Below are 24,800 nucleotides of genomic sequence, written 5' to 3'. Positions count from 1 at the left end.
ATTTGGAAAATTTTCTGCCATTATTTCTTCAAATATTTTTTCTGCCTCTCCCTTTTCTCTCCTCTTTTTATGGTTCTCCAGTTACAAAAATATTGTCCAGCAGGTCACTGAGTCCATGTTCTTTTTTTCATCCTTTTAATTCTCTCTGCATCAGTTTGGATCATTCCTATTGCAATGTCTTCACATTTACTGATTCTTTCCCCTTTGCAGTTTCTAGTCTCTGTTAATCCCATCCAATGTAATTTTCATATTTAAACATTTTGTTTGCATTTTTATATCTTCCATTTGCCTTCAAGTCATGTTAATTTTTCCCTCTGCTTTTATGGAGTATATTTATAATAGTTGTTTTAATGTCCTTGTCTGTTAATTTAATGTCTTTATCAATTCTTGGTCTGTTTCTATGGATTGATTTCCCCCCTGGTTTTGGGACAAGTTCTTCCGTGTCTTGGCATGTGTAGAAATTTTGATTGGATACCAGCCATGGTAAGTTTTATGTCTTGGGTGTTTGCTTTTTTTTAAAAATTGGTACTCCTTAAAGAGTGTTGTGATTTATTCTGGCAGGGAATAAAGTTACTGAAGATTAGCTGAATAATTTTGAGGCTTTTAAAATTTTTTTTAATTCTTTTAAAATTGTGGTAAAATACACAGAACATAATATGTACCATCTTGACCATTTTTAAGGCACAGTTCGGTGGCATTAAATACATTTACATTTTTGTGCTACCGTCACCATCTTTGTCTTGTGAAACTAAAACTATGTATCCATTAAATAATAACCCCATAGCTCCTGGGAACATCTCTATGAATTTGATCACTGTAAATGCTTCATATAAGTAGAATCATACAATATTTGTTCTTTTGTGACTGGCTTATTTCACTTAGCATAATTTCTTCCAGATTCATCCATGTTGTAGTAAGTGTCAGAATTTCCTTCCTTTTTCTTATTTTCCTTTTTTTTAAATGGGTCTAGAGTAACCTTTACTCCAGAACTGTGACTACTGCCTGACCCTTCTAGGGTTTTTGCAGAATGCGTTGTGTGTTAAGCGAAGCCTCTTCACTCTGGCTGGTGGGAACAGGAATGGTTTCCGGCCGTATGGGAGCTCTTGGATTTATTCAGTTTATAGCAACTCAGGAATGGTTCTCTACCCCAATTGTCGAGTTTCACCCTAGTCACGTGCATGTTGTGTCTAGCCAAAGACTGGAGGGGACCCATGCACATTTCTGGAGCTCCTTTTTCTTCATGGCTCCCTCATATCCAGTGTTCTGCTCCATAAATTCTAGTCACCTCAGTCTTTTTGAATTCTGGTCTCCTTAACTCAGAGAGACCTCCAGGCTTTGTTTGGGATTCTCTGCCTAGTGCTAAAATCTGGAAATTGCCTCTAGGCAAAGAGCCGGGGCTCACATAGTTCATTTCCTTTTCTTCAGGGAATTGTAGTTCTAAGCAGTTCTGTGGACCAATGTCTAAAAATTTGTTTTCATTATATTTTATCAATTTTTTGTAGTTATGTACAGTTGTGTGTGTGTGTGTGTGTGTGTGTGTTGATTCCAGACCCTATTATTTCTTTATGGCAGGAAGCAAACATTCCCCGGACACAATATACTTTGAACTTTGCCTCAGTATTCTGCTTTGAGTAAGAGCAACTGCTGCAGATTACCCAGCTCTCTCACAAATGGTAAACTCTATTTATTCTTAAAATTCCTCTTCTGGTGTCTACTACCTCTAGCTCTCAGAAAACATTTTATCCCAGAGTTTCATCTTAAGTCTTGAAATCAATACAGTGAGCTCTCGAATTATAACTTAATTAGTGCTACGATTATGGTCTCAACTTGAGCCAGTTTAAATGAAAAACTTAACTCTTAGAGACACAATGTTATAAATTGGGCATCTGTTATTGGAAAAACATTTGGTAATATAAAGATTTGAAAATTAAAGATGACCACAGTATTAAATTAATATTTTAAAAAAGTGGTAAAGTGGTGATGACGGTCATTTGTATTTCCCCAGAACTGCCAATGAAAGTCCATAGTTCAGGGTAAAACTTGCCAAATGTCTCACCTTTTAAGTTGAGAGAAATGCCTTCTTGATGCCAGTCCTACAATGTGGGATTTAGTAACAGAAGGCATCCAGCAGAACTAGTTTCTTAAACCCCACTCCTCTGATTTGAATAGATTAAATGATACAGAGGGGACAAGGATATAAGACGTTTGAAGGAAGCAGAGTTCATGAAGCGCTAACAATGCCTTTTCCCTCCCCAGGAACGGTGCGGGAGGGGGTGTGGTTGTGTGCCACTTGTGCTGCTGCTGATGGAGCTCAGAGAGAGAGCCCCAGGGCAAACTGTGTTCCTACCTTTGGCTTGGCAAGGAGTGATGGATACATGCAAGGTAGCTGGGGGTTGCCGGCAGCAGAGACTTTTGGGTGGATTGCTTGTTGCCATGGTAACAGGGAGATGATGACAGGGGGACTGTGCAAGAATGGGCCCTTGTAGAGCTCCCTGAAGAGCTAACAATTTCATCTCCACTCAAAAGCCATTGCCAGCACTTGATTTCAGTCCCTCGGTATTGGATTGAGAGGCAGAGAAGGGACTCGCCACCTCTGATGTCATCTGCTATGTAAACACAGGTCATTCCACCTCTTCCCCAGGCACAAGGAAGAGAAAGAGAAGAAAGAAAGAGTTTTGTCAGAGTTTTCGATTTCAAAAAGCACAGGATTAAATATTAAAACTGAATGGGATGAAGAGATAAGATGTCTGGCTTAGTCAGGATGCAGGGTTGAGGGCCCAGAATATTTTGTGCTGCTTGAAAATAAATGTTTTGTTCTTGCTTATATTTCTGTTGAGATTATTTAATCAAACTTATTAATATGCTTGTGCAAACATGTGAAACCAAACGTAGCATTAAAAAGCTTTTATATTGTGTTTGGTTTTACACACTTGCGAAATTCTCTTGAGAGGATTTTACTGCATGTACTATTTTGACTGAGGCTTGAAAAATACATGTTTTCAATGAAGCTCAGACATAAGACTAGTCTTTCTCTTCCTAGCAAATCTCCCTATAGCATATGCATTTGTCATTACTCCAAAATTCTTGGACTTGTCCTCAAAATTAGGGTCATCTGTCTTAAAAATTTCCATTGCTTTGTTGATCAGTCATGAATGCATAAATATCTTTGAATGGCAAATGCTGTTTCCATGGGGATTCAATGATTCTTAGCACTTCCATTTCAATAAATCAGGTGAGTTCGAATGATCTTGACCAACTTGCCAGCATTAGAAAAGTGGTTAGGTGTAGTGAGGGACAACAGTGTTGGTCATCAATTATTAGAAAATCACAAACATGAGTTTTAGATATTACCCTGTGGTTATTACTATGTGGTTTAAAAAAAGCCTAAGAAAATTATGACATTGTTTGTAAGAGTGAAAATTACAAACAACCTGAACATACATCAAAAACACAATAATTACATTTTGGTAAACTTATATAATGGAGTATTCCAGACTTGTAAAAATGAATGTACTAGAACAAGCATCAGCGAACTATGGCCCACAGGCCATATCCTGTGTTTTGCCACCTATTTTTTCTTTTTTCAAGTTTATTTATACTGATTTTTTGTGGGGTACGGTGTGTTATCTCAGTACATGCACATGCTGCACAGTGGTTCACTTAGCGTAGCCAGCACAGGTTTGTGCCCGCTGGTCCACACTTCTTCTCCCTGCCACCACACTCCTCTCCAGCCTCTGGTAACCGTTATTCCACTCTCTACTCCTGTGAGAGACGATGCAGTACTTGTCTTTCTGTATCTGACTCATTTTGATTTCTCACTATTTATTTTTAGTGTGTCTCATAAGTTTTTGTGTTATGGTTACCATGAGGCTTACAAGAAATATGTTATACTTATAATAGATTATTTTGGACGAATAACAACTTAATTTTGATATCTAAGAAAAAAGGAAGAACCAAAACCAGCTCTATGCTTTGGCTTCATCCCCCTCTCTCCACAATTTTTTTGACATTTTGTTGTTTCAAGTTACATCTTTTAATATTGCCTATCTCTTCTATGGTTGTTGTGTTTGTTATTGCCTTGTTAGTTTTGTCCTTTAGTCTTCATACTAAGGACATAAGCAGTTCCATTCATCCCCCTTATGACACTGGAGTATTCGAGGTTGTCTGTGAAGTTACTTTACTAATGAGTTGGGTACCTTCAAATGTTTCCTTGTTTCTCCTTAGCATTGTCATCTTTCAGATTGAAAAACTCCCTTTAGCATTTTTTGTAAGGCAGATCTAGTGTCGGTGAATTCCCTTAGTTTTTGTTTGTTTGAGAAAGATGGTATTTTTCCTTCATATTTGAAGGTTAGGTTTGCTGGATACAGAATTCTTGGCTGACAGTCTTTTTCCTTCAGCACCCTGAATATATCATTCATTCCATTCTCTTCTGGTCTTTATAGTTTCTACTGAGAAATCCCCTGAGAGACATATTGAGGCTCCATTGAATGTTATGTGTTTCTTTTCTCTAGCTGCTTTTAGTATCCTTTCCTTGTCTTTGGTTTTTGATGATTTCATTATGATGTGCCTTGGGTGTTCCTCTTGGGATTGGATTTGACTGGTGACCTCTAAGCTTCCTGTACCTGGATGCTGTCAGCTTTCTCCATACTTGGGACATTTTCAGCCATTATTTCCTTGAATATGGTTTCTACATCTCTTCCTTTTTCTTCTCCTTTGGTTATGCCAATTATATGGAGGTTATTTCACTTGAGGGAGTCCCATATTTGCTGTATTTCTGTTTCTTTTTTTTAATTCTTTTTTGTTTTCACTCCTCTGGTTTGATAATTTCATATGTTTTATCTTTGAGCTCACTGATTCTTTCCTCAGTTTGATTAAGTCTGCTGTTGGAGCATTCTATCAAGTTTTTCAGTTCAGATAATGTATTCTTTATTTCTAGAATTTCTATTTAATTTTTAAAAACTTGATTCAATTCCTTGTCAGTTTGTCATTCTGCTCTTTGATGGTTTCCAGATATCATTTCATTTTCCATCTGTGTTTTCTTATGACTCCATAACATCCTCAGACATTTCATAAATCCACTTCTTCCTCTGGCTCCATTGCTAGTGCTTGGTTTGTTTCCTTTGATGGTGTCATATTCCTCTTTTCTTTCTTGATCTTTGTGTCTTTATGTTGATGCCTGGGCATTTGAGGAGTCTACTACCTCTTCTGGGTTTTGTAGGTGTTCTTTGGTGCTGTTAGACTTTTATTGGTTAATATCAGAGCTTTGCCTCTGATCTGTATTTTTTTTTTCCCCAGTTCTCTGTTGGATTATTATGTACCATCACCACTTAAGCTCTGCACTGAAAGTCATTTGTTGTCCTTTGGTTAATTCCAAAATTGGTGGAACTTCCTGTGGGGACCAGCACTTGAGCTCGGTGGTTGAGCTAAACTGCTGCTTTGCTGCTGATTCTCTGGGGAAGGCTTTTTGTGTGGCATAGGTTATAATTGTTGGCCTTTTAATCACTTCTGGGTCTTTTGAGGTGAGGTACATCTGGGATGTGTGGAAATTCTGGCCTGAAACTGAGTCTTTGCAGCAAACTGTGCCTCTCCGCTGAGTGGGCCTGTGCTGATTAGAAGGCACATCAGCTGCCCACACTGTGCTCCAATGTTCCTCCACAGGCCAGCCTCCCTCCCACACTCCAAATGCTTCCCATGGCATGGGCTGTGTGTGGGTCCCTCTTAATGACTCACTGGTCTTTGCATGGCTCCTTTCTTCTGTTGGCTGCATCCCCACGTGCCCATGTGGGTCCAAAGGAACCTTGTCAGTGATCTCATTGGCCTGAGGGCTGGTATAGTGTGCTCTGAGGCCCTCGTCTCCCCTGCAGACTCTGGGCAACTTCATGCAAAGGGCTCAGCTGTGGCTTTTGCTGGTTCCTGCTCCATGTACTACAACTTCTTCCCAGCCCTCACAGGGCCTGTCCCCAAATGGCAGGGCTTGAAATGTTCAGAGCAGTTTCTTCTTCCTCTCATTGCTTCTCCTGCCATCACGAACTCTGCTGGTCTCTCCTCCTCTCCCCCTGAGCTCAGGCAGTCCCTGGGCAGTCTTTGTTTTAATAGTTGTAAGTTAATTGGTCACTGAAGAAAGTGATGCTGGGGACTATTTCACCATTTTGATGACGTCTCCTCACTTTTTTTTTTTTTTAGCACAGTATAAGAATAGCCCATGTAAATATATAAAAAATGCCTAATGATGCCATATGTATTCGTTTCCTACTACTGCTATAAAAACATTACCAAAAACTTAGTGGCTTAAAACACACTTATTACCTAAAATTTCTGGAGGTCAGAAGTCCTAAAATCAAAGTGTCAATAGGGTAGTATTCCCTTTGAAGCTCTAGGGAAAGATCTGTTTCCTGGCCTTTTCAAGCTTCTGTGTATTCTCTAGCTTATGAGCCCTTCCTTGCATCAGTCTGACCTTGGCTATCATCATCATATTTCTTTCTCTCACTCTGACCCTCCTGTCTCTCTCTTATAGGGCCCCTTGTAATTGAGCCAGACCCACTGGATAATTCAGGATAACCTCCTCATCTTAAGATCTTTAACTCAATCACATCTCAAAGTCCCTTTTACTGTGAAGGATAAAGTATTCACAGGTTCTGGAGATTAGGATGTGGATATCTGGGGGTGGGCATTACTACCGCACCACAGTGTGATCTCATGCATGTCTAAATGGTTAAACCCAACAGTTAAGTTCTGATCATGATTTTCTGTCTATTGCCCTCATTTCCTTTGTATATCTGGTTTCCAACCTTATTGAGACAGACTGCCAACTTCTGGACCATTTTATTGTAACCCAACATTGTGCTCTGTTTTTCTTTCTTTGTTCCGTCTTGACCCCATGATTCATCCTTCCAACCACTCTCATGCCAATACCCTTACTCTCACCTGCTTGTCTTTTTGTGGCACCTACTCTTCTAAACCAACTTTTAATTTCTTTACTCTGCCTGGCCTACTGAACTCTCCTGGAGGAAATCCAATCCCAAATGGTCCTCGTTAAAGTAAATTTATGGTCTTCAACCTCTTCTAGGCTGTCAGTGTAGCCTGGAAGGCCTTCTCTGTGTCCACAGTCCATGCTGTTATTTTCAGGGTGTATTATAAACTCCAACCCCTTCATCTGTTCTCTCACTCTCTTCAGGCAATGCTTTGAGGAAAAATCGCAGCCATGAAAGCCATCAGAAAGAAGTCTATGAACTTTATCCTTTGTCCTACAAACTCATTCCCAAGGGCATGCATCCCTTTCTCCTTCTTTCCAGTGACAGTGGGAGAGGTGTTTCTTCCTAAGTCTAACGCAGTAAAGTGACCAGCTAAGGATCCACTTTCCATGCATGTTTCCCTCTTAGCCTTTGTTCTATATGTGGAAGACGTACTCTTGAAAAAAGTATTCTGAAATTGTTATCTCTACTTTACCATACACTGAGCCACTAACTCCTTAATCCTTTGGAATCTGGATTCTGTCCCCTGCAATTTCAATGAAACAGCCCCTGACCCCATACAGAAAAATCCAGAGCTGAGCTCATCATCACATCCCACTCCAGCCTTGTCTTTCTCCAGGTTTCCTGTTTAAGAAGATAGTGGTATTATTGTTTTGAGCCCATCCTAGATCATTTTCTCTCAATTACCTCATAGCATATCAGCTACCAGACCTGTAGATTAAATTTTCTAATACATATAAATATGTTATATATTTTACTATATAATATATATTCATACTTTCTCCATTTCTATTATAGGAGCAGATATTCACCTATCTTTTCTTATATTTATTTTATTCTTTATTATTTTATTATTTCTTATTTTGTCTTTCTTACTTTTTCACATTTAATTATTTAATCCACTTTGTGTGTGTGTGTGTGTGTGTGTGCGTGTGGTTTAAGGGAGGAGTCTAACTTTTTCTTTTTTATCAGATAGGTATTTATTTGTTATAGCACCACATATTGAAAAATTTATTATACACTTACTAATTTGAAATGCTATCTTATAGTAAAGATAATAAATTTGTATGTGTACTAGGGCCTGGTTCTTGGCCTGCTATCTATTTCATTGACTTTTTCTCTATTTTTGAGACACACCCATACTATTTCAATTATTGCATTTTTATAGTTTTTTTTTTTTTTTTTTTTTTTTTTTTTTTTTTTTTGTCTTTTTGTGACCGGTTGCACCGCGCTCAGCCAGTGAGCGCACCGGCCATCCTTATATAGGATCCGAACCCGCGGCAGGAGCACTGCTGTGCTCCCAGCTCTGCACTCTCCCGAGTGCGCCATGGGGTCAGCCCAATATAGTATTTTTTTTAACAGTGCAAATATACTTTAATTACTGGACTTTGTGAAGATTTTTTTCTGTTGTTTTACCTGTTTATTCCTTTTTTACATTAAAAAAATCTTTGGCAACTTTAGAATGAAATTATGTACTATACTACTTACAAATTATTTGAAGGAAGAAATAACATCTTTAAAAAATGGAGTCTTTTCGGGCCGGCCCGTGGCTCACTCGGGAGAGTGTGGTGCTGAAAAAATGGAGTCTTTTTTCCTGGAATTTAGTATATTTTTACATTTTATTCAAGTCTTTTTAAAAATGTCCCTTAGGGAAAATGTATGTATTATTTGATTATGAAAAATTATTATTTTATAGTAGTATTAGATTTATGTTGTTAGTATTTTATTTATGATAAATGAAATTTTGTGCTCTGTTGGTTTTATGTTGAGTGCTATATTAAGTCTAAAATATAATTTCAGAAGCTTTTTATTGCTTTGCATCTTAGGTACAATTTCTTCTCAAAAGTTCTTCTATTTATTTGCATTAATTAATTATTAATTTTCTTTTCCCAGAAGTGTAGCTAGAAGCACATTCTCCCGTAGGATGGCAGATTGTGGATTGGTCTTTACATGCAGGCGCAGAGAATGTAAAACACATTCTCTTGAGAGCTGGTGGGGGAAAGCAGGAGGTCCAGGTTATTTTTTGTCACTGCTTAGTGATTACAGACTAGTAGGTAGAGTCACCCTGTGGGCTCTGCTCCTGGACAAGCTGAGTTGCTGTGATGGGTCCGTGGGTGCATTAGCAGCACCTGGGCTTGGTGGGTATATCTTGGTGAGCATGTCTTGGTGCATTCTGAGCGCCTGGATAGACAGCACTGGCGTCCTGCTGTGTGGACAGGGTTCAGGGACTGGGGTTCCTAAAGAAAAAATAACCCACCAAGAGGAAACAAAACCAAACCCCAAATCTAATGACATCTTGTATTTCCCATATAGCAGTGATGCATAAATCCAAACTGCTGTACTGTAAGTTTTATCAGTTTTCTATCTAAATCTCGAAGGTATCAGTTAAGTGGCCAAATCAGAAAATGTTACTTGCTAGAAGAGAGAAGTAGTCACAAGGTCCCAGAGGAATTGTCCCAGCGACTCCTTAAAAATATTGCGCTCCTTGAGGTTTCCTCTTCTGAGAGTCATCTGGAGAAATGTTTTCCTCTTAAATACTGGTTTTGCTTCTTTCTTGCTTTTTCATACATTGAATTTTCTTTTCCATTAATCTTGTCAATTCTGTAGTTATGTATAACTTTTTTTTTAAAATAAAACTTTTTGATTGAAGGTCAAAATATAATTCTTTTGAAGACAGATCTAACATACTCAAACATCTCAGAAAAATATGAACAACAACAGCGTTGTGGATATCTTTGTCTAATTTCTGACCTTAAGGCCTTTGGCATTTGAGATCACTATTATCACGATATGTAGATATTTTTACATTTTTATTTTACTAATAGTGTTTCCCAACTACTTGAGAGCAACTATATAGAGAATCATATGTTTTTATTTTGTGCATTATTGAGATAATATTTTTAATGAAAATCCTAGTATTGAGACATCCCTGAATTTTTATAATAAATTTATTTAGTGATGAAAAATTACACAGTGTTGGATTTATGTTGCTAATACTTTAGTTAAGACAAGTGAAAAATTTTTTTGCTTTGTTGGCTTTTTTGAGGGTAATAGTAACTTTAAAAAATAATTTGGGAAGTGTTTCATCATTCTGTAATCTTGGAACAATTTAAAAAGCATGAGAATTGTTACCTGAAAGTTTTCAAGAACTTGCTCATAAAACACTCTGGATCCAACTCCTTTTTTTGGGATAATTAATTGAAAATTTATTTTAAAAAGTGTCTTCCTCAAATATCAGTTTGTTAGGACTTTCTAATTCTTACTGAGTCCATTTTCCCTGTATTTTGAACATTTCATTGTGTTCCAAGAATTTGTTTTCATAGAGCTATAAAACATATTTTTACAATTAAAAATTTTCTTCACAACTGTGTTTATTTTGTCAAGTATTTATTTCTCTTTCTTTTCAGTTAACATGTCAGCAATTTGCATATTTTATTGATATTTGTATAGCTGAGGTACTGTATTAATCAACTTTTATTTATCTATCAATTCTGGTGTTTTTCTGCTGCCTTATTTTATATCTTTTATTTTTATTAGTTCCTTTCTTATATTTCTCTAAGATTTATTTTTATGTTTTTTACTTCTGCTGCTGAATATGTAGCTTGTTTTTTTCATTTAATTTTTGTATAAAAATAAAATTAAAGCTATATATTTTTTCTAAGGCTACATCTAGTAAGTTTTATTGTAAGGTGTTTTGCTATTATTTTCTGAATAGCTTGCAATTGCATTTTTATTTTTGTCTTTGACTTTCTTTTCTTTCCTTAAAGTGCTGGGTTTAAAATTAAGTAATTACCTTTTTAGAATAAGTAATATAACTTTTTCAAAATAAATAAGTAAATAATGTGTATAATGAACAACATGTCCCCAAACTGTCTCCCGTCAGTACTGTTTCACCATCAACCACTTAAACAGATAACCTTTTATGCTTTTATGTATCCCTCCAAAGTTTCTTTATGTATATATAAGACCCCTTCTTCTGTCCCCCTCCCCATCTTTTTTGCATGAAAGGTGGTGTTCTATACACACTATCCAATATATTTCTTTTTAAAGTTTAAGTAGATTTTTAGAGATTTTCTCGTATCAGTGCAGAGAGAAAGTGTCATCATTTCTCCCTGCCCTTCTTCCCTTTTTGTAGAGTTCTAGAGTATTCTATTGAGTAAAGTGACTATTATTTTGTAAGACCAGTTTCCTATTATTAACATTTCAATCGTTTCTGTTTTTTTTTTTATTACAAATTTTGCTGCAATTAATAGATTTAGCACATGTAGAAATATGTCTGTTAGCACAAATTCTGAGAAATAGAATTGCTAGGTCAAGTGATCTGTGCTTTCATAATTTTAAGAGATACAAAAGAATTGCTTTCTATGGAGATTGCACCTATTTGTACTCGCACAAGCAATTAGTGCCTATAGTCTCATACCCCCTCCAGTAGAGGATGTTGTCAAGCTTTAGGACTTTTGCCAGTCCCAGATGTAAAAACGATATTCAGTGTGGCTTTAATTTGCATTTTTCTTATTATGATTGAGGTTGCATTCTCTTCACATATTCGAGAGATACTTTCATTTCTTTTCCTCTGAACTATTCATGTTCTTTGCCATTATTTTCCTATTAGGTTATTATTTTCTTCTTTTTATTTTTTAGAACTTTCTTTGTACGTGGAAGATAAGCCCATCTGTTATGTAAGTTGCAGTTTTCCCCCCTAGTTTATGTATTTTGTCTTTGCTTCAGTTTTTGCAATGCAGGAGTTTTGGGGTTTTATGGTAATTGAATTTATTAATCTTATTTCATGATTATTAGATTACAATTCATAGTTAGAAGGGCTTGTCCCATTCCTAGAAAACTCCAAGTTTTCTCCTTCTACTTTTTCTTAAATATTAAATCTTTGTTCAAAATGTTTTGGGGTAAAAAGTGCCAGGTATGGATCCAACTTTTATTTTTTTATCCAGATGGCTTTCCATTTGTCCTAGTGATATTTATTAAATACTCTATCCTTCCTTACTGACTTGAGGTACAGCTTTTATTACATTCTAGATTCCCATATGTAGTCATTTTTATTATTGATCTATTTTGTTCAATATTGATCTATTTATATTTATTTATATCTATTTATAACAGTTATATTCATAGTCAGTTCCATTCTGCTGTATTTTATGAAGCTTTTATAATACATTTTAACGTTTTGTTGGGGTTGTCTTCTAGTCCTTTCTCTTGGCTTTTTTTTATTCTGAGCTTTCCTAACAATTCTCATTTGTTAATTTTTACATATGATCCTTAGGATTAATTTGTCTAGTTTCAAAAATAAATAAATAAATGAATACAAAGAAAGGTTGGTATTTTAATTGGGATCATGCTGAATTTATAATTAATGTGGCACTTGGCATCTTTATGATATACAGTCTTGCTTTTAAGAACATGGTATGTGTTTCCACTTGTTCAAACCTTCTTTTGTGTCATTTAATAGTTTTATAATTTTCTTCATAAAGTTGTTGCTATTGTAAATGGAACATTTTCTTCCATTATAATTCCCATTCCATCTTGTATATATAAAAACTATTGATTTGCCTATATTTATTTTATACCTTATTGTCTTATTAAATTATCTTAATTTTAAAGTCATTTTTCAGTTTATTATTTTGGATGTGTGTGGTAGATTGTAGTTTACAAATCTAGACACCGATATCTCCTAATCCTATATATTCTTTTTATAATGTAACATAAATACTTCATCGAAACGTGGGATCTATGTTCCCTCCCTTTGAATTTGGGCCGGACTATGACTATAGCAGAAGTGACACTATATGACTTCTGAAGCTACTTCATATTAAATAATATACCTTGTACCCGGACCTGCTGGAATCCAGCCAACATACTGTGACAAAGCCAAGCAACCACATAGAAACAACATGCAGCCACATGGGATGAGGCCAAGGAGCCACATGGAAAGGCCACGTACACTTGACCCAGTCACAGCCTCAGCTGTGGTCTCAGTCCATAGCTAGCAGCAGTCATCGGATATGTAAGTGAGCCTTCAGATGGCTCTAGCCTCCAGCTTTCAAGTCATCCCAGCAGACTCCCAGCGGCCCATAGACAAGCTTATTCTACCACGTCCTGCCCAAGTTGCAGATTCATTAGCAAAATCAATGTTGTTTTAAGCCATTAAGTTTTGGGTTGGTTTACTGGCAATAGTAAATAACTGGAACAGGATGTTTGTGGGTGTTAGTTTAAAATCATATCGTCTGCAAATTGTGATAGTTATACCTTTTAAATTTTAATTTTATAACTCTAATTTTTCTCTAGTTGTGATCTACGGATAAGAACAACACATTCAATGTGGTACATTAAATCACATTCAGTGTGATACTCAGTGCTCCCTATCTGTGGGTTCTGCATCTATGAATTCAACCAACTGCAGATTAAAAATATTCAGAAAAAAAAATACAACAGTAAAAGATAATACAAATAAAAAAGTACAGTATAACAACTTTCCTAGAGGTAATGCATGCAAAATGAAACAATTTGATTTCACTGTACAGGGAGTTTATTGACATGTCTTATTCAGATCACTGGAACCCTAGAAACTTCACAAAAGTGGATGACCCCTGAATTTTTTTGTGGGGGGGGCTATTTACCTATTATCCTCTGACATGCATGTGTTGCTCTGACATGCAAATGTGTCTCCCAAAAGTTCATGTATTGGAAACTTGATCTCCACTGTAACAGTGTTAAGAGGGTGGGAAATCCAGTTATGGTATTTGAAAAGTAGAAGTTGTAAGAGGTGATTAGATTGTGAGTACTATACCCTAGTGAATGAACTGATCCATTAATGGAGTAATGGGCATGGTTCGGATAGCTTTATATGGAGAGTAAGTGAGCAGGTTAGTGCCCTTGCTCAGCCTATTCTTGCCAAGTGACACCCTTTTCACCATGGGACCCTGTAGAGAGTTCCCACTAAGAAGGCCTTCACCAGTTGTGCCCCCTGTGGACTTCCCAGCCTCTGACGGTTGGAAATAAGTTTCATTTTCTTATAAATTACCCAGTTTCAGGTATTCTGTTATAAGCAACAGAAACAGATTAATACACGTGTCTTACCAAGGCACATGTGGAACGTGTTACATCCTCCAAGCAGTATTATATAATCAATGTGATGGAAACTTGACATCCCATGGAATGATTAGGCAATCAAGGTCACTGTGGTCTAAATTATGATATAAAGCCAGAATTGAAATAGTCTTGAGAAAAGATAGTAAAGCTATATTGCTGTCCTTGCAAGATAAAGGAAAATTTTAACAGCTTCATATCATGTACAGGGGATTGTATTGATTTACTCTAGCAAAAAGGAGACCTCTTCTGGAAGAGATGCTGTTAAGTGGAGTCACCACCTAAGTAAGTTCACAATAATTCATTATCATACTCCAAAATCCACCAGTCTTTTGTACACAGGCTGCTAGGGCTGCCATACAAAATATCACAGATTGGTGGCTTAAACAACAGAAATTTATTTTCCCACAGTTCTGGAGGCTAGAAGTACATGATCAAGGTAGTCAGCAGGTTGGGTTCTTCTGAGGCCTCTCTCATTGGCTCACAGATGGCTGTCTTCTTACTGTGTCCTCACATAGTTTTTCCTGTGTGTGTGTGCATTGCTGGTGTCTTTGTGTGTCCAAACTTCCCCTTTTTAATAAGACATTGGATTAGGGCTCAACTAACGGCCTCATTCTATCTTAATCACCTCTTTAAAGGCCCTATGTCCAAATACAGTTCCATTTTGAGGTACTGGGAGTTAGGCTTTCAATATGTAAAGTTTAGAGGGACAGAATTCGACCTATAACATGGGTCAAACAGGTAAGTTAAATGTAGTTGTGATGGCAACCACCAACTCTGGATCCTTTTGAATCTTAGATGGTGGCACTCACTGTGGTATTATTCCAAGGATGTGCTATTGCTTTGCTTTTCTGTTCTGGTGGGTTTCTGCTTGACCTTTTCTACTTAATAGTCCCAACTCCATGAATTAGGGACCCAATATGGTGATTCTGCTAGATGTATTCTATTTCTATCAACCATGCTCTCAGAAATGGGACATATAAATATAGAGCACGTTGGGCCTGAATTGCACCATTGTCTCATATTAAAGTCACCACCCTTGTTCTTTTTGTTTACAATTTCAGGTGTACTTTTGCCTATTTTCTTTTCAATCATTCATAATTCATTTTGTGTCTGTTTTGCAATATGCAGCATAGAGTGGGGTTTTCCTTTGTGATATAATCTGAAAACCTTTTTCTTTCAATATGTGAATCAAAGCCTTTTATATTTATTGATTTAACAGATATGTTTGGCTGGAGGTCTTTCATAATATTTTATGATATGTGTTATGTTTTCTACACAATCTTATTTATTAGCTAAACTCCTTCAGGTTGAAATTTTTAATAATTTAATGTGTAAAAAATTGGATGTATGTAAAGTATGAACATATTTACTTTAAAAGTATATCTACTTTGAATTATCAGTAATTAATTATCAGGAGCCTCCTAGAAACTTCTCCTCTCCTCCCTTCATGTAGGTACTGGGTCCTTGGCAGTGGCCAATGAGAATGAACAGGTTCATTTAGGAAATGGTTGCAGAGAAGAAAAAAGAAATAAAGAGAATGTATGTATATGTGCACGTGCGTGAGTGTGTGTGTGAGAGAAAGACAGAGAGAGAGAGAAAGAGAATGAAAGAAAGGGAGAGAGATTTCTATCATTTCTTAAATTACATTACCAATTAAAGTTTAATAATTATTTTTGGAGTGAATGGTTTTATATCACTTGGTATCTCTTAGCAGGGACAATCAACACCTATATTTGAGCAATATTTTATAATTTATATAATATTCTATTTCCTACTTTAAAAATTATGTCCAAAGACTATAAATTAGTTTTAAAAAATTATTCTTCTTGGAACTATCAAAAAGGTACATATTTTTTAAATCAGAAAATTATAGGAAAGAACCAGGTTTAGTAAAACCATTTTGAACAGATAATAAAAACAAAATAAGACACCAATGCTGTCAGGATTTTGAGATGCACCAAGCAGACATCGGGTTCAGAGTTGCTTGGTCTTTATTGAAGTTAGAGTTTGCATCGAGGAAAAGTTCGCAGGATTAAATCAGGAGATCCAAATGCACTCAGGGTTTGGCTAAATTGATGTGATTATTACTAACATTGCCCATTTGAGGCAACTGTGGCGTTATTGCAATAGAAACATCTATCCTGCTTCCTCTAGGGCCCTCAGCGCAGCCTTGGTTCATTATTCCAGCCACCTTGAGGACTAACTACATGAATGAATTCCTCTTCATCTGCCCCTCTGACTTCAACGTATTTCTCAACAAGAAACACAAGAAAAGTTTACTCTCCCTTGATTAAATGGGGTTATAATTGCAAAAATGAAAATCCAAAGACCAATTTTAATTTCAAAACTAGAAAAGGGAAAAAAAGATGTTATCATAATGAATTTGGAAAGAATTCTTTCAAACACAATGAGGGTGAGTTGCTTTGGAAACAACTGTCATCTATTTTTGTACATATTTAATAGAAAAGGTGTCCTCCCTCTGGGGCAGGGAGGTGGGGGCTGATGCCATCACTTCCTGTGAAGCTTTCTCTCCTGCACTGCCAATGCTAGAGGCGAATGAGTCTTCAGTGGTCCAGCTCTTCTGTTTAGACTTGGATCTCATTCCAATTTAGGCTTCTCTTTCTCTTCTTCCATACCTAGAAATGCAAGCAAAGGAATTTATTTGAGTATCAGGTTAAACTCTGAGCAGTTTTGTCAAAGCTGTTCACAAAAACTCTCACCTCCCCACCCACCCTCCCGCGCCCATTAAGAAGGAAACCCATTTATAACTTTCTCCAGAAACATCCTCGGTGACCTCTCTCCCCACCTGTTCCCTGGAATCAAGACACACATCTCTGGGACACACCCAGCTTCTATGGCTTCTGGGAGTGAGGCTGCAAGTTGCTTTTTGATTCGCTGAGTTTGCACGGAAACTGCAGCCAGACTGCTTTTTAACCAGCTTCTAGCAGCAGGAGAGGCGCAGCTCATGAGTTTCAAACAGACTTCATTTATTTTTACTTTAGTCCTGTCTCTTCACAAGGCAAAGATTCTGGATTTTCAAAGGCCAAGAAGTCTTTTTTTTAAGCTCATGAAGATGTTATTAGCCACAGAACTGTTTATTTCCAAACCCATGTATCTTAAACTCAGATTCTCCCTCTGTCCAACCCAATCGTGGTAGGACTGCGTTTTTCTTCCTGAAGGGCTTCTATGTACTGAACCAGCAAGAACTTTGCCTGTTGTCTGTAGTGAATAGTCAGTGATGTTTCATTTTCCTAGAGATGAAAATGTTCAAGTCATTCTCATGAATTATAGTTAAATCTGGCAAATGCTCCCTGCTTCTTTTTTCTTTTGCTTCTAGCTGAAACACTTTTCTAACCATTCCAAATTCTCAGAGACTTTATGTTTGTTTCAATAGCAGCACTAGAATGAAAGAACTTAAAATACTGCTTTGCAGGTTTTGTTAGTTTTCTTTTATAAAATGCAAAAAAAAAAATAATACAACAGTAAAAAATAATACAAATTAAAAAGTATAGTATAACAACTTTCCTAGAGGTAATGAATGCAAAATGAAACAATTTGATTTCACTGTACAGGGAGTTTATTGACATGTCTTATTCAGATCACTGGAGCCCTAGAAACTTCACAAAGTGAATGACCCCTGAATTTCTTTTGTGAATTTTTTAACTGTTTTGTTCCTGATTATATCCCCAGCACCTAACACAGTGTCTGTCTCATAATAGCAGCTCAATTAATCTTTGTTGAATAAATTAATAAACACTGAACATAGAGACAGGAGAAGGCTGAACTAGTGGGACAAGAGTAGAACAAAACATGGGACTTCACAATATCAAGTCTAACCCCTAAGGGTTATAATGATAGGACTTACATTAGGAAGGACGGCCTCCCTACCCCCCAGCTCCCAGCTCCTAGTATATGTCTCGTGAGGTCATAGTGGAATGTGGGTAACACGCTTTGAACAGGTGTCCTCAAACAGTCTTTTATGTTTGCTTTTTACAGCTAAGGAACTGGCAGAGATCTACAATATTTTTTCCAAAGTACTTCCCAGAAATCATATTAAGGAAAACTTCAAATTGAGCAGTAAGGACATTTGAAGGGAGGAGGAATAGGGTTGAAGGCCAGAAGGTCCGACGTGCTTAGTTGTTGGGTAACCAAGGCAAAGGCAGAAAACACAACACGCATTCCATTCAAACAGCACACATAACTTGAGTCCCAACTTCTGTCCCATGTTCCCTCTCCTGTGGAGAAGCTATCAGGGACTAATAACAGTTTGTGTGTCTTTTTAAAGTCTGTTTCCTCCAAAGCGTTCTCCTGCAGATGGGTGACTTGGCAGCAATGGTGGAATCTTCAAAGGCAGGGGTGGAGAACAGGGGGTGTTCACCGACCTAGAGAAGGAAAATGGCTCCCCACCTACTTTAGTTTGGCAGCTGTGAGGTAGAGGGAAAAAATTAGGCAGCTGTAAATAATGTTTGGAAGAACCACACGTATAATTTCCACACCAAAAGCATAAATAAACCTGTCACAAAGCTGAGGCAGGATGCACTTGTGGGAACATGGGGGACAAGACTGATTGAACTTGAGGGAGTCAGTCACATGTGCTTGCCCCCAGGCTGGGAGAGGGGCTCACCGGGGGGGCAGTGCTCAGACATGGCTGGGCCTGGGTGGGAAGCCATGTGGATGGGCGGTTGGAGGAGACACGAGGAGGATTCTGCCCACATAGCCTGACTCTGACCGTCTCTCCTTTCTCCCCTCTTGCCTGCCTTCTCTGCTCTCACCCAGCCTTTTGCTTTTGGGCACTCTCATGTCTGGTCTTGTAAAATTCGACTTTAATAAGACTGGGCACCTCAGTCAGAGACACTGGAATTGGGACCGGTTCTTAGCTTAAGTACAGAAATACTTCAGCCATCTCCCTCCCGCCCCTCAAATTCTTATGTTGAAGTCCTAATCCTCAGTACCAGAGAATGGGAGAGACTGCCATGCGGGTGGCTGCACAACCGTTTGCTAAAGAAATGAGGTATGTGACTCACAGATCCACTCAACCATCTCAGCAGAAGCCAGGGATAGAGACGTGGTTATCTGTGAAAGAACGTGGAGGACACTCTTGTCTGATGGCTTGGATCCCCATGAATTGCATGGAAGGCCAATATGGTTTTTGAGAATTTTATACCAGCAGAAACACTGCCAGCCTGGACTGAAAGGGACAGAGATAGGACACAGTGAAGTACCAGTGTCTCTAAAGATGGTCCAGGGAATGGCTCCCCCTTGGTTGCAGAGGGTGGGGCTGCTGCCCAGGGCTGAGGGAGTGGGGTTGCTGGTCACCCTGGGCCTGCAAGGCAGGGCCGCACACCTGCTCCCCGGAGAGCATCCAGCCAAAGACGATTATTCTCAAGCCTTAAAATGGGATGGAATTTTCCCTGCTAGTTTTCAGATCTGCTTGGGAACTATGACCCTTTTTGTCCCTGCAATTTCTCCCTTTTGGAGTAGGAATGTATATCTTTGCCCGTGTCCCACCATTGTGTTTAGGAAGCAGGTAACTTTTTGTCAGTTTCACAGGTATCGGTCGCACAGCTGGAGAACAATGTTGCTTCAGGATGAATCATACCCCGAGTCTCATCCATACCTGATATATATGAAATTTAAGATAAGATTTTGGACTGAAGAGCTGATATTGGAGAGACTTGTGGGGTCCTGGGATGGAGTTAGTGTACTTTACATGTGTAAAAGACATAAATTTGGGGGAGGAGAAGGTAGAGTGTTATGGGCTGAATTGTCCCCCGAAAATTCATATGTTGAAGCTGTAACTTCAGTATCTCAGAATGTGACCTTATTTGGAGATAGGGTCTTCACAAAGTTAAAATGAGGTCATCAAGGTGGGCCTGAATCAAATATGACTGGTGACCTTATAAAAAGGTGAAATTTGGAGTCAATCTCAAGTACAGGGAGAACGCCACATGAACACGAACATGGATAACTACAGGCCAAGGAGAGAGGCCTGGAACAGATCTCAGAAGGAACCCATCCTGCCAATGCCTTGATTTTGTTCTTCTAGACTCCAGAACTGTGAGCCAATAAATTTCTATTGTTTACACCACCCAGTTTGTGGTATTTTTTTATGGTAGATTAGCAAACTAAAACAACTTTCACAAAGCCATCTTGAGTTACTTTCTTTTAAAAAGAGCAAATACTTAACTACTAACTTAGCCTGTTTTAAAGGCTTCTTGAAAGTTCACATTTCGTATCAGGTTGGCCTATTTTGTTATTTTATAAGCTAGGTTTGTGGTTCTCAGTGAGAATTCCAAGCTCTCTTGTGTCTGGGTTTCCAAAACATGGTGACATTGTGATAGTCCACTAGAAATAACACAGGATTGAACATAGGTGGCTCTGCCACCACCTATTTTGGTGGGTCACTTAAGAATTCTGGGCTTCAGTTGCTTTTAGTAAAAGCAAAGGGTCAGTTTAGATGATTCCTAATGTCCTTTTCGGCTGTAAGATTCTATAATAATGTGATTTGATCTTAAAGTTGTAGCTAACAAAACATAACCATGTAGAGACATTAGAAATCTTTACGGGAAAAAGGAAGGTGGCTCAAATGCAATATTCCTTCTTCCTGGCGTATTTTGCAGTAATTGGTGTACAGTAATCAGGACTGTACTGCATTGTACGCAAACCATTTTAACGCGCGTGCGCACACACCCACACACACAAGCCCAGGGCACACACTGCTTTTAATCATCAGTTTCAAACTCAACTATGAGCAGAACCAGGCTCCTAATGTGACTGAGTAAAGTGGCCAGGTGAGCACAGGGAAAATTCGAGAGCCATCTATAGAAGACAACTGATACTCAATTCTAACCCATTGTTGCCAGAAGAGAACAGTGGGCTTGATGTTCTCAGTTCTTAAACTGTTTGATAAGAAGGTGAAAACCTGGCTTTTGTGTGAAATCTCCAAATTTTTAAATGTTGGTTCAAAAACAAAAATCTCACTATGAAGGCCTAACAAAACTTCTCGGTGGGTAAAATTTGGGGGAGGCCATCAGTTTGTGACTCCTCTTGTAAATGAGGAAGATGACTACTTGACATGAAACAGCTGCTTCTGTGGAATTACCTAATGGTCCTATGTAGATAAAAATAATCTCTATACCTGAAATGAATTACAAAATGTTAGTCAACCTTAACTCGTGTTACTTAAGAGAATAGTATACATTAAATTGATAGAGCATTCAAAAATCTGTTTCATTATTCACTTTTAACTCCTTACTCAAAGCTGCAAAGAAGTATTCTATCTAGTAGTAAGTAAGACAAATATTCTGGTTTGAGTATTTATCTCTCCTGGTTTTCATATCATCTCTCATAGAAATTGTAGAACAATGGCCAAATGACTATCAGAATCAAGCAAACCAAGGAGAAACAGGCAGTCATAAATACTTCCTGAGTAACACATATTGAACATATTAGCTTTAATGTAAATATAGCCTTTCTTTCAAAGAGCAAAGTTTACATTTTATTTTCAAAATATTCTTTTAAGTTAACTATGTACTTTTATAAATTAACTAATAGGGAAGGATGACTATTCCCTTTGAACAGAGGGGAACCTTACTAAAAGATTCATTTCTGGTCCCCCAAGCTGTGGCCTGAAGTGAATAAAAATTTTTGACACTTTTTCTAACAGACCACTTATTAAAATCAAAAGCTGCTGAGATAAGAAACCCCAAATTCCCCTGGGTTATTTAACACTGGCTAATCACTTGACACATATCGTCTCAGAAGATCCACACACACAAAAACATCTGATTCAATAACCATGCAATGACTGAACTTTATTTGTCTTATTAGATTGAGTTCCTGGCATAGTTTCTGGTATAAAGTAGGGTGCTCAATGTTTGTGGAATAGAGTCCATTTACTGGTGAGGTCTAGAATGCTGTGACAGTGTTCGAGGAGATATCCAGGGCTCTTTAAAATCCACAAACCATCTTGCCTTTGGATGTATTTTCATGCAGGACTCAAATCACTACATTTCTGTGCTGTTGCTTTTTCCACCTTCCAATTTTTATGTTATCTTACATACTCTTTGGACAGGTTTTGTACAACTTGGATAAGTTTATGTGCCTTGCCAAGAAGGAGGCTCTGCCATAAATGGAAACAAAAGAGAAATCAAATCATAGGTTAAGAGAGTTTTTACAGCAATTAAATATTACACTTTATTGCCTGTACCTCTTTGCCACCTTCAAACCTTCCATATGACAACCACCAGCGAGTCACAGTGGCCAGAGGCATTCTACACTGTTTAGAGTTTTAGCAGAATGTTGGTGAGACCTTTCTAAGGTCACTGCACCCCCGCAAATGATGACATAGAAAGTGAGGATCTGGGTGAATTTCAATGACACTGTTTGGTTACATTTAAAAACTTACTATTTTATTTGGGGTTCCTTTAGTTAAGGGAGCATTTTGTTAGGGTGAACTTCCCAAATTTTTTTTCTATTAACACTAACTTTTTCCCTACAGAAATTTACAGACATGTTTCTTCCCTCATTAAATTTGGATTTACTAGTTAGTAAGACTAAGTGAGTAGTAAATCTTTCAGGTAACTGCTAGACCTCTTAAATTAATATTGTAGTTACAGAAATGAAAGTCTTCATAAGAGATCCTGTGTGAAGGATAAAAGAAGAGGCTACAGTGGAATTTCCTCTTAGCCTCTGCATACACTCTTGTAGGCAGCAATTCTCTTACTTTAGGCTCCCCTAAGCAATACTTACTTCTTTGTGTGTCCCAGATATAGTTGTTCAGAACTTCTCCCAGCAGGTACAGAAAGTTCATTAAGATGGTTGTAGACCCAAAGAAGATGATTCTGGCTCCTGGGCCAATGTGTTCCAGGAAAGGGTACACCCACATGCCGGTGACATGATGCACCCAGCACACCCTGCAGGGGAATTAGACAGGAGACAAGACAGGAGTTACTCTTATGGCAGACGTCAAAGCTGCTGTGTTGCACATATATACACCTCACCTCCAACATAACCATTCTTCAGCAGTTGCCAGTCACAGGTTGGCTTCTGATACAAGAAACTTTGTTGTTTGTTTTCTTTTACTTTTTATTCTGCAATAATTTTAGACTCTCCAAAGAGGTGCAAATATGGTACAGAGAGCTCCCATATGTTCCACACTCAGCTTCTCCTCATGTTAGCATCTTGTATAATCCTGGGACAATTACTGAAACTGAGAAAATTAACACTGGGACAATAGTACTAACTAAACCACAGGTTTTATTTGGAATTCCTGTGTTTCCATGAATGTCCTTTCTCTGCTACAGGATTCAGTCCAGGATCTCACATTGTATTTAGCTGTCACTTCTCCCTGGTCTCTTCCACTCTGGCAGTTGCTCGGTTTCTCTTTGACTTTGATGACACTTGAAGGGTCTGGTCAGGTGTTTGAAACTCTTGGGTTTTTTAAATACTGTTAATCTTTTTCATTCCCTCTTTACATAATGAAACAATGTAGCATTAGGCAACCATACTACACTAAAACCTAGGTGAGTATGGGCCAGGTATGTCACCATGCTGCCTTCCAACAAGATGCCAGCTGTATGCCATACACTGGCAGAACCACCCCACAACCTAGCTGATACGGCTGCCTGCTCCTCTCATCTTCAGATCCCACACTTATTTCATTTTCTTTTCTACCTTACATACTTACTTGTAATTATTTTATTTGTGTTCTGGAGATATTTTTGGCTCAGTGGGAAAAGCAACAACATTAATCACCACTGCTTTCAAAAGTTTAGTTAGAACACTTGCTCCATTGGCTTGGTCCTGACGTGACTGCTAACCCAAAATATTCTTGGGTTCATTACTTTATCAAATGTTGTCAATTTTGAAGACTAAATAAAATACAAATAACTTCACCGTATGGGGAATAAAGATTACTTGTTATCCATATGTGTTCTGGGGTCACTGTCCTTACCACCCACGTCGTCACTTTTTAAGCAGTTTATCTACGTATACAGTACTACACATACACCTCATTCAGGCAGGAAACCTGGGGTCTTTACCTTAGAGCCTGCATTAGCAACGAGGGTGCCATCACTCCCCCACCCCAAAGGGGGTAAAAATCCATTCTGGGGATGGTGGTGGTGAAGCCATCTTGCTCGTTTTAAGTAGAAAGCATATGTATATACATGTATTTATATATGTATATATGTGTATACACACACAGATAAAATCATGTATGTATATATACATACACACACACACAGAGCACATAAACAGGCGTACATGTATCTGTGGTATTAAAGTTTCATGGCTCAGCAATTCCACTCCTAGGTACACATCCAAAAGAATTAAAACCAGGGGCTTGAGCACATATTTGTACACTAATGTTTATAACAGCTAAAAGGTTGAAACAACCCAAGTGTCCATCAAAAGATGAATACATAAACATAATGTTATATATATATGCAATGAAATATTATTCAGCCATAAAGCAAAATGAAATTTTGACACATGCTACAACACAGATGGATCTTGAAAACATTTTGCTAAATAAGCCAGACACAGGACAAATCTTGTATGGTTCCACCTATATGAGATACCTAGAACAGGCAAATTCATAGAGACAGAAAGCACAAAAGAGGTTACGAAAGAGGGGCTGGGGCGAGTGGGGAATAGGGAGTTATTGTTTAATGGGTACAGATCTTATATTGGAGATGTTGAAAAATTTTGGGTATAGATAGTTGT

The 24,800-nt window shown here is 37.8% G+C and overlaps 1 protein-coding gene across 2 annotated transcripts in view; it reads right to left on the bottom strand.

The window, feature by feature from the left end:
• Positions 1-16,011: 16,011 nt before the first annotated feature.
• AIG1 (androgen induced 1) overlaps positions 16,012-24,800 on the bottom strand; it is a 241,701-nt gene continuing 232,912 nt past the window's right edge. Inside the window, exons 5-6 of one of the 2 annotated variants that reach the window (XM_063096498.1) lie at positions 22,824-22,987; positions 16,012-16,708 (exon numbers count right to left, since the gene is read on the bottom strand). In XM_063096498.1, the coding sequence (XP_062952568.1) occupies positions 16,671-16,708; positions 22,824-22,987 (202 nt within the window). In that variant the 3' untranslated portion in view covers positions 16,012-16,670. Of the gene's footprint in view, positions 16,709-21,882; positions 22,195-22,823; positions 22,988-24,800 lie in introns of those variants that run through there. The other variant, XM_063096499.1, reaches the window with a different exon arrangement.

This window comes from Cynocephalus volans, chromosome 5, assembly GCF_027409185.1.
Source record: "Cynocephalus volans isolate mCynVol1 chromosome 5, mCynVol1.pri, whole genome shotgun sequence".
NCBI lineage: Eukaryota > Metazoa > Chordata > Mammalia > Dermoptera > Cynocephalidae > Cynocephalus > Cynocephalus volans.
The sequence above is the reverse complement of the archived record's forward strand: the minus strand, read 5'-3'. Positions and strand labels throughout refer to the sequence as shown.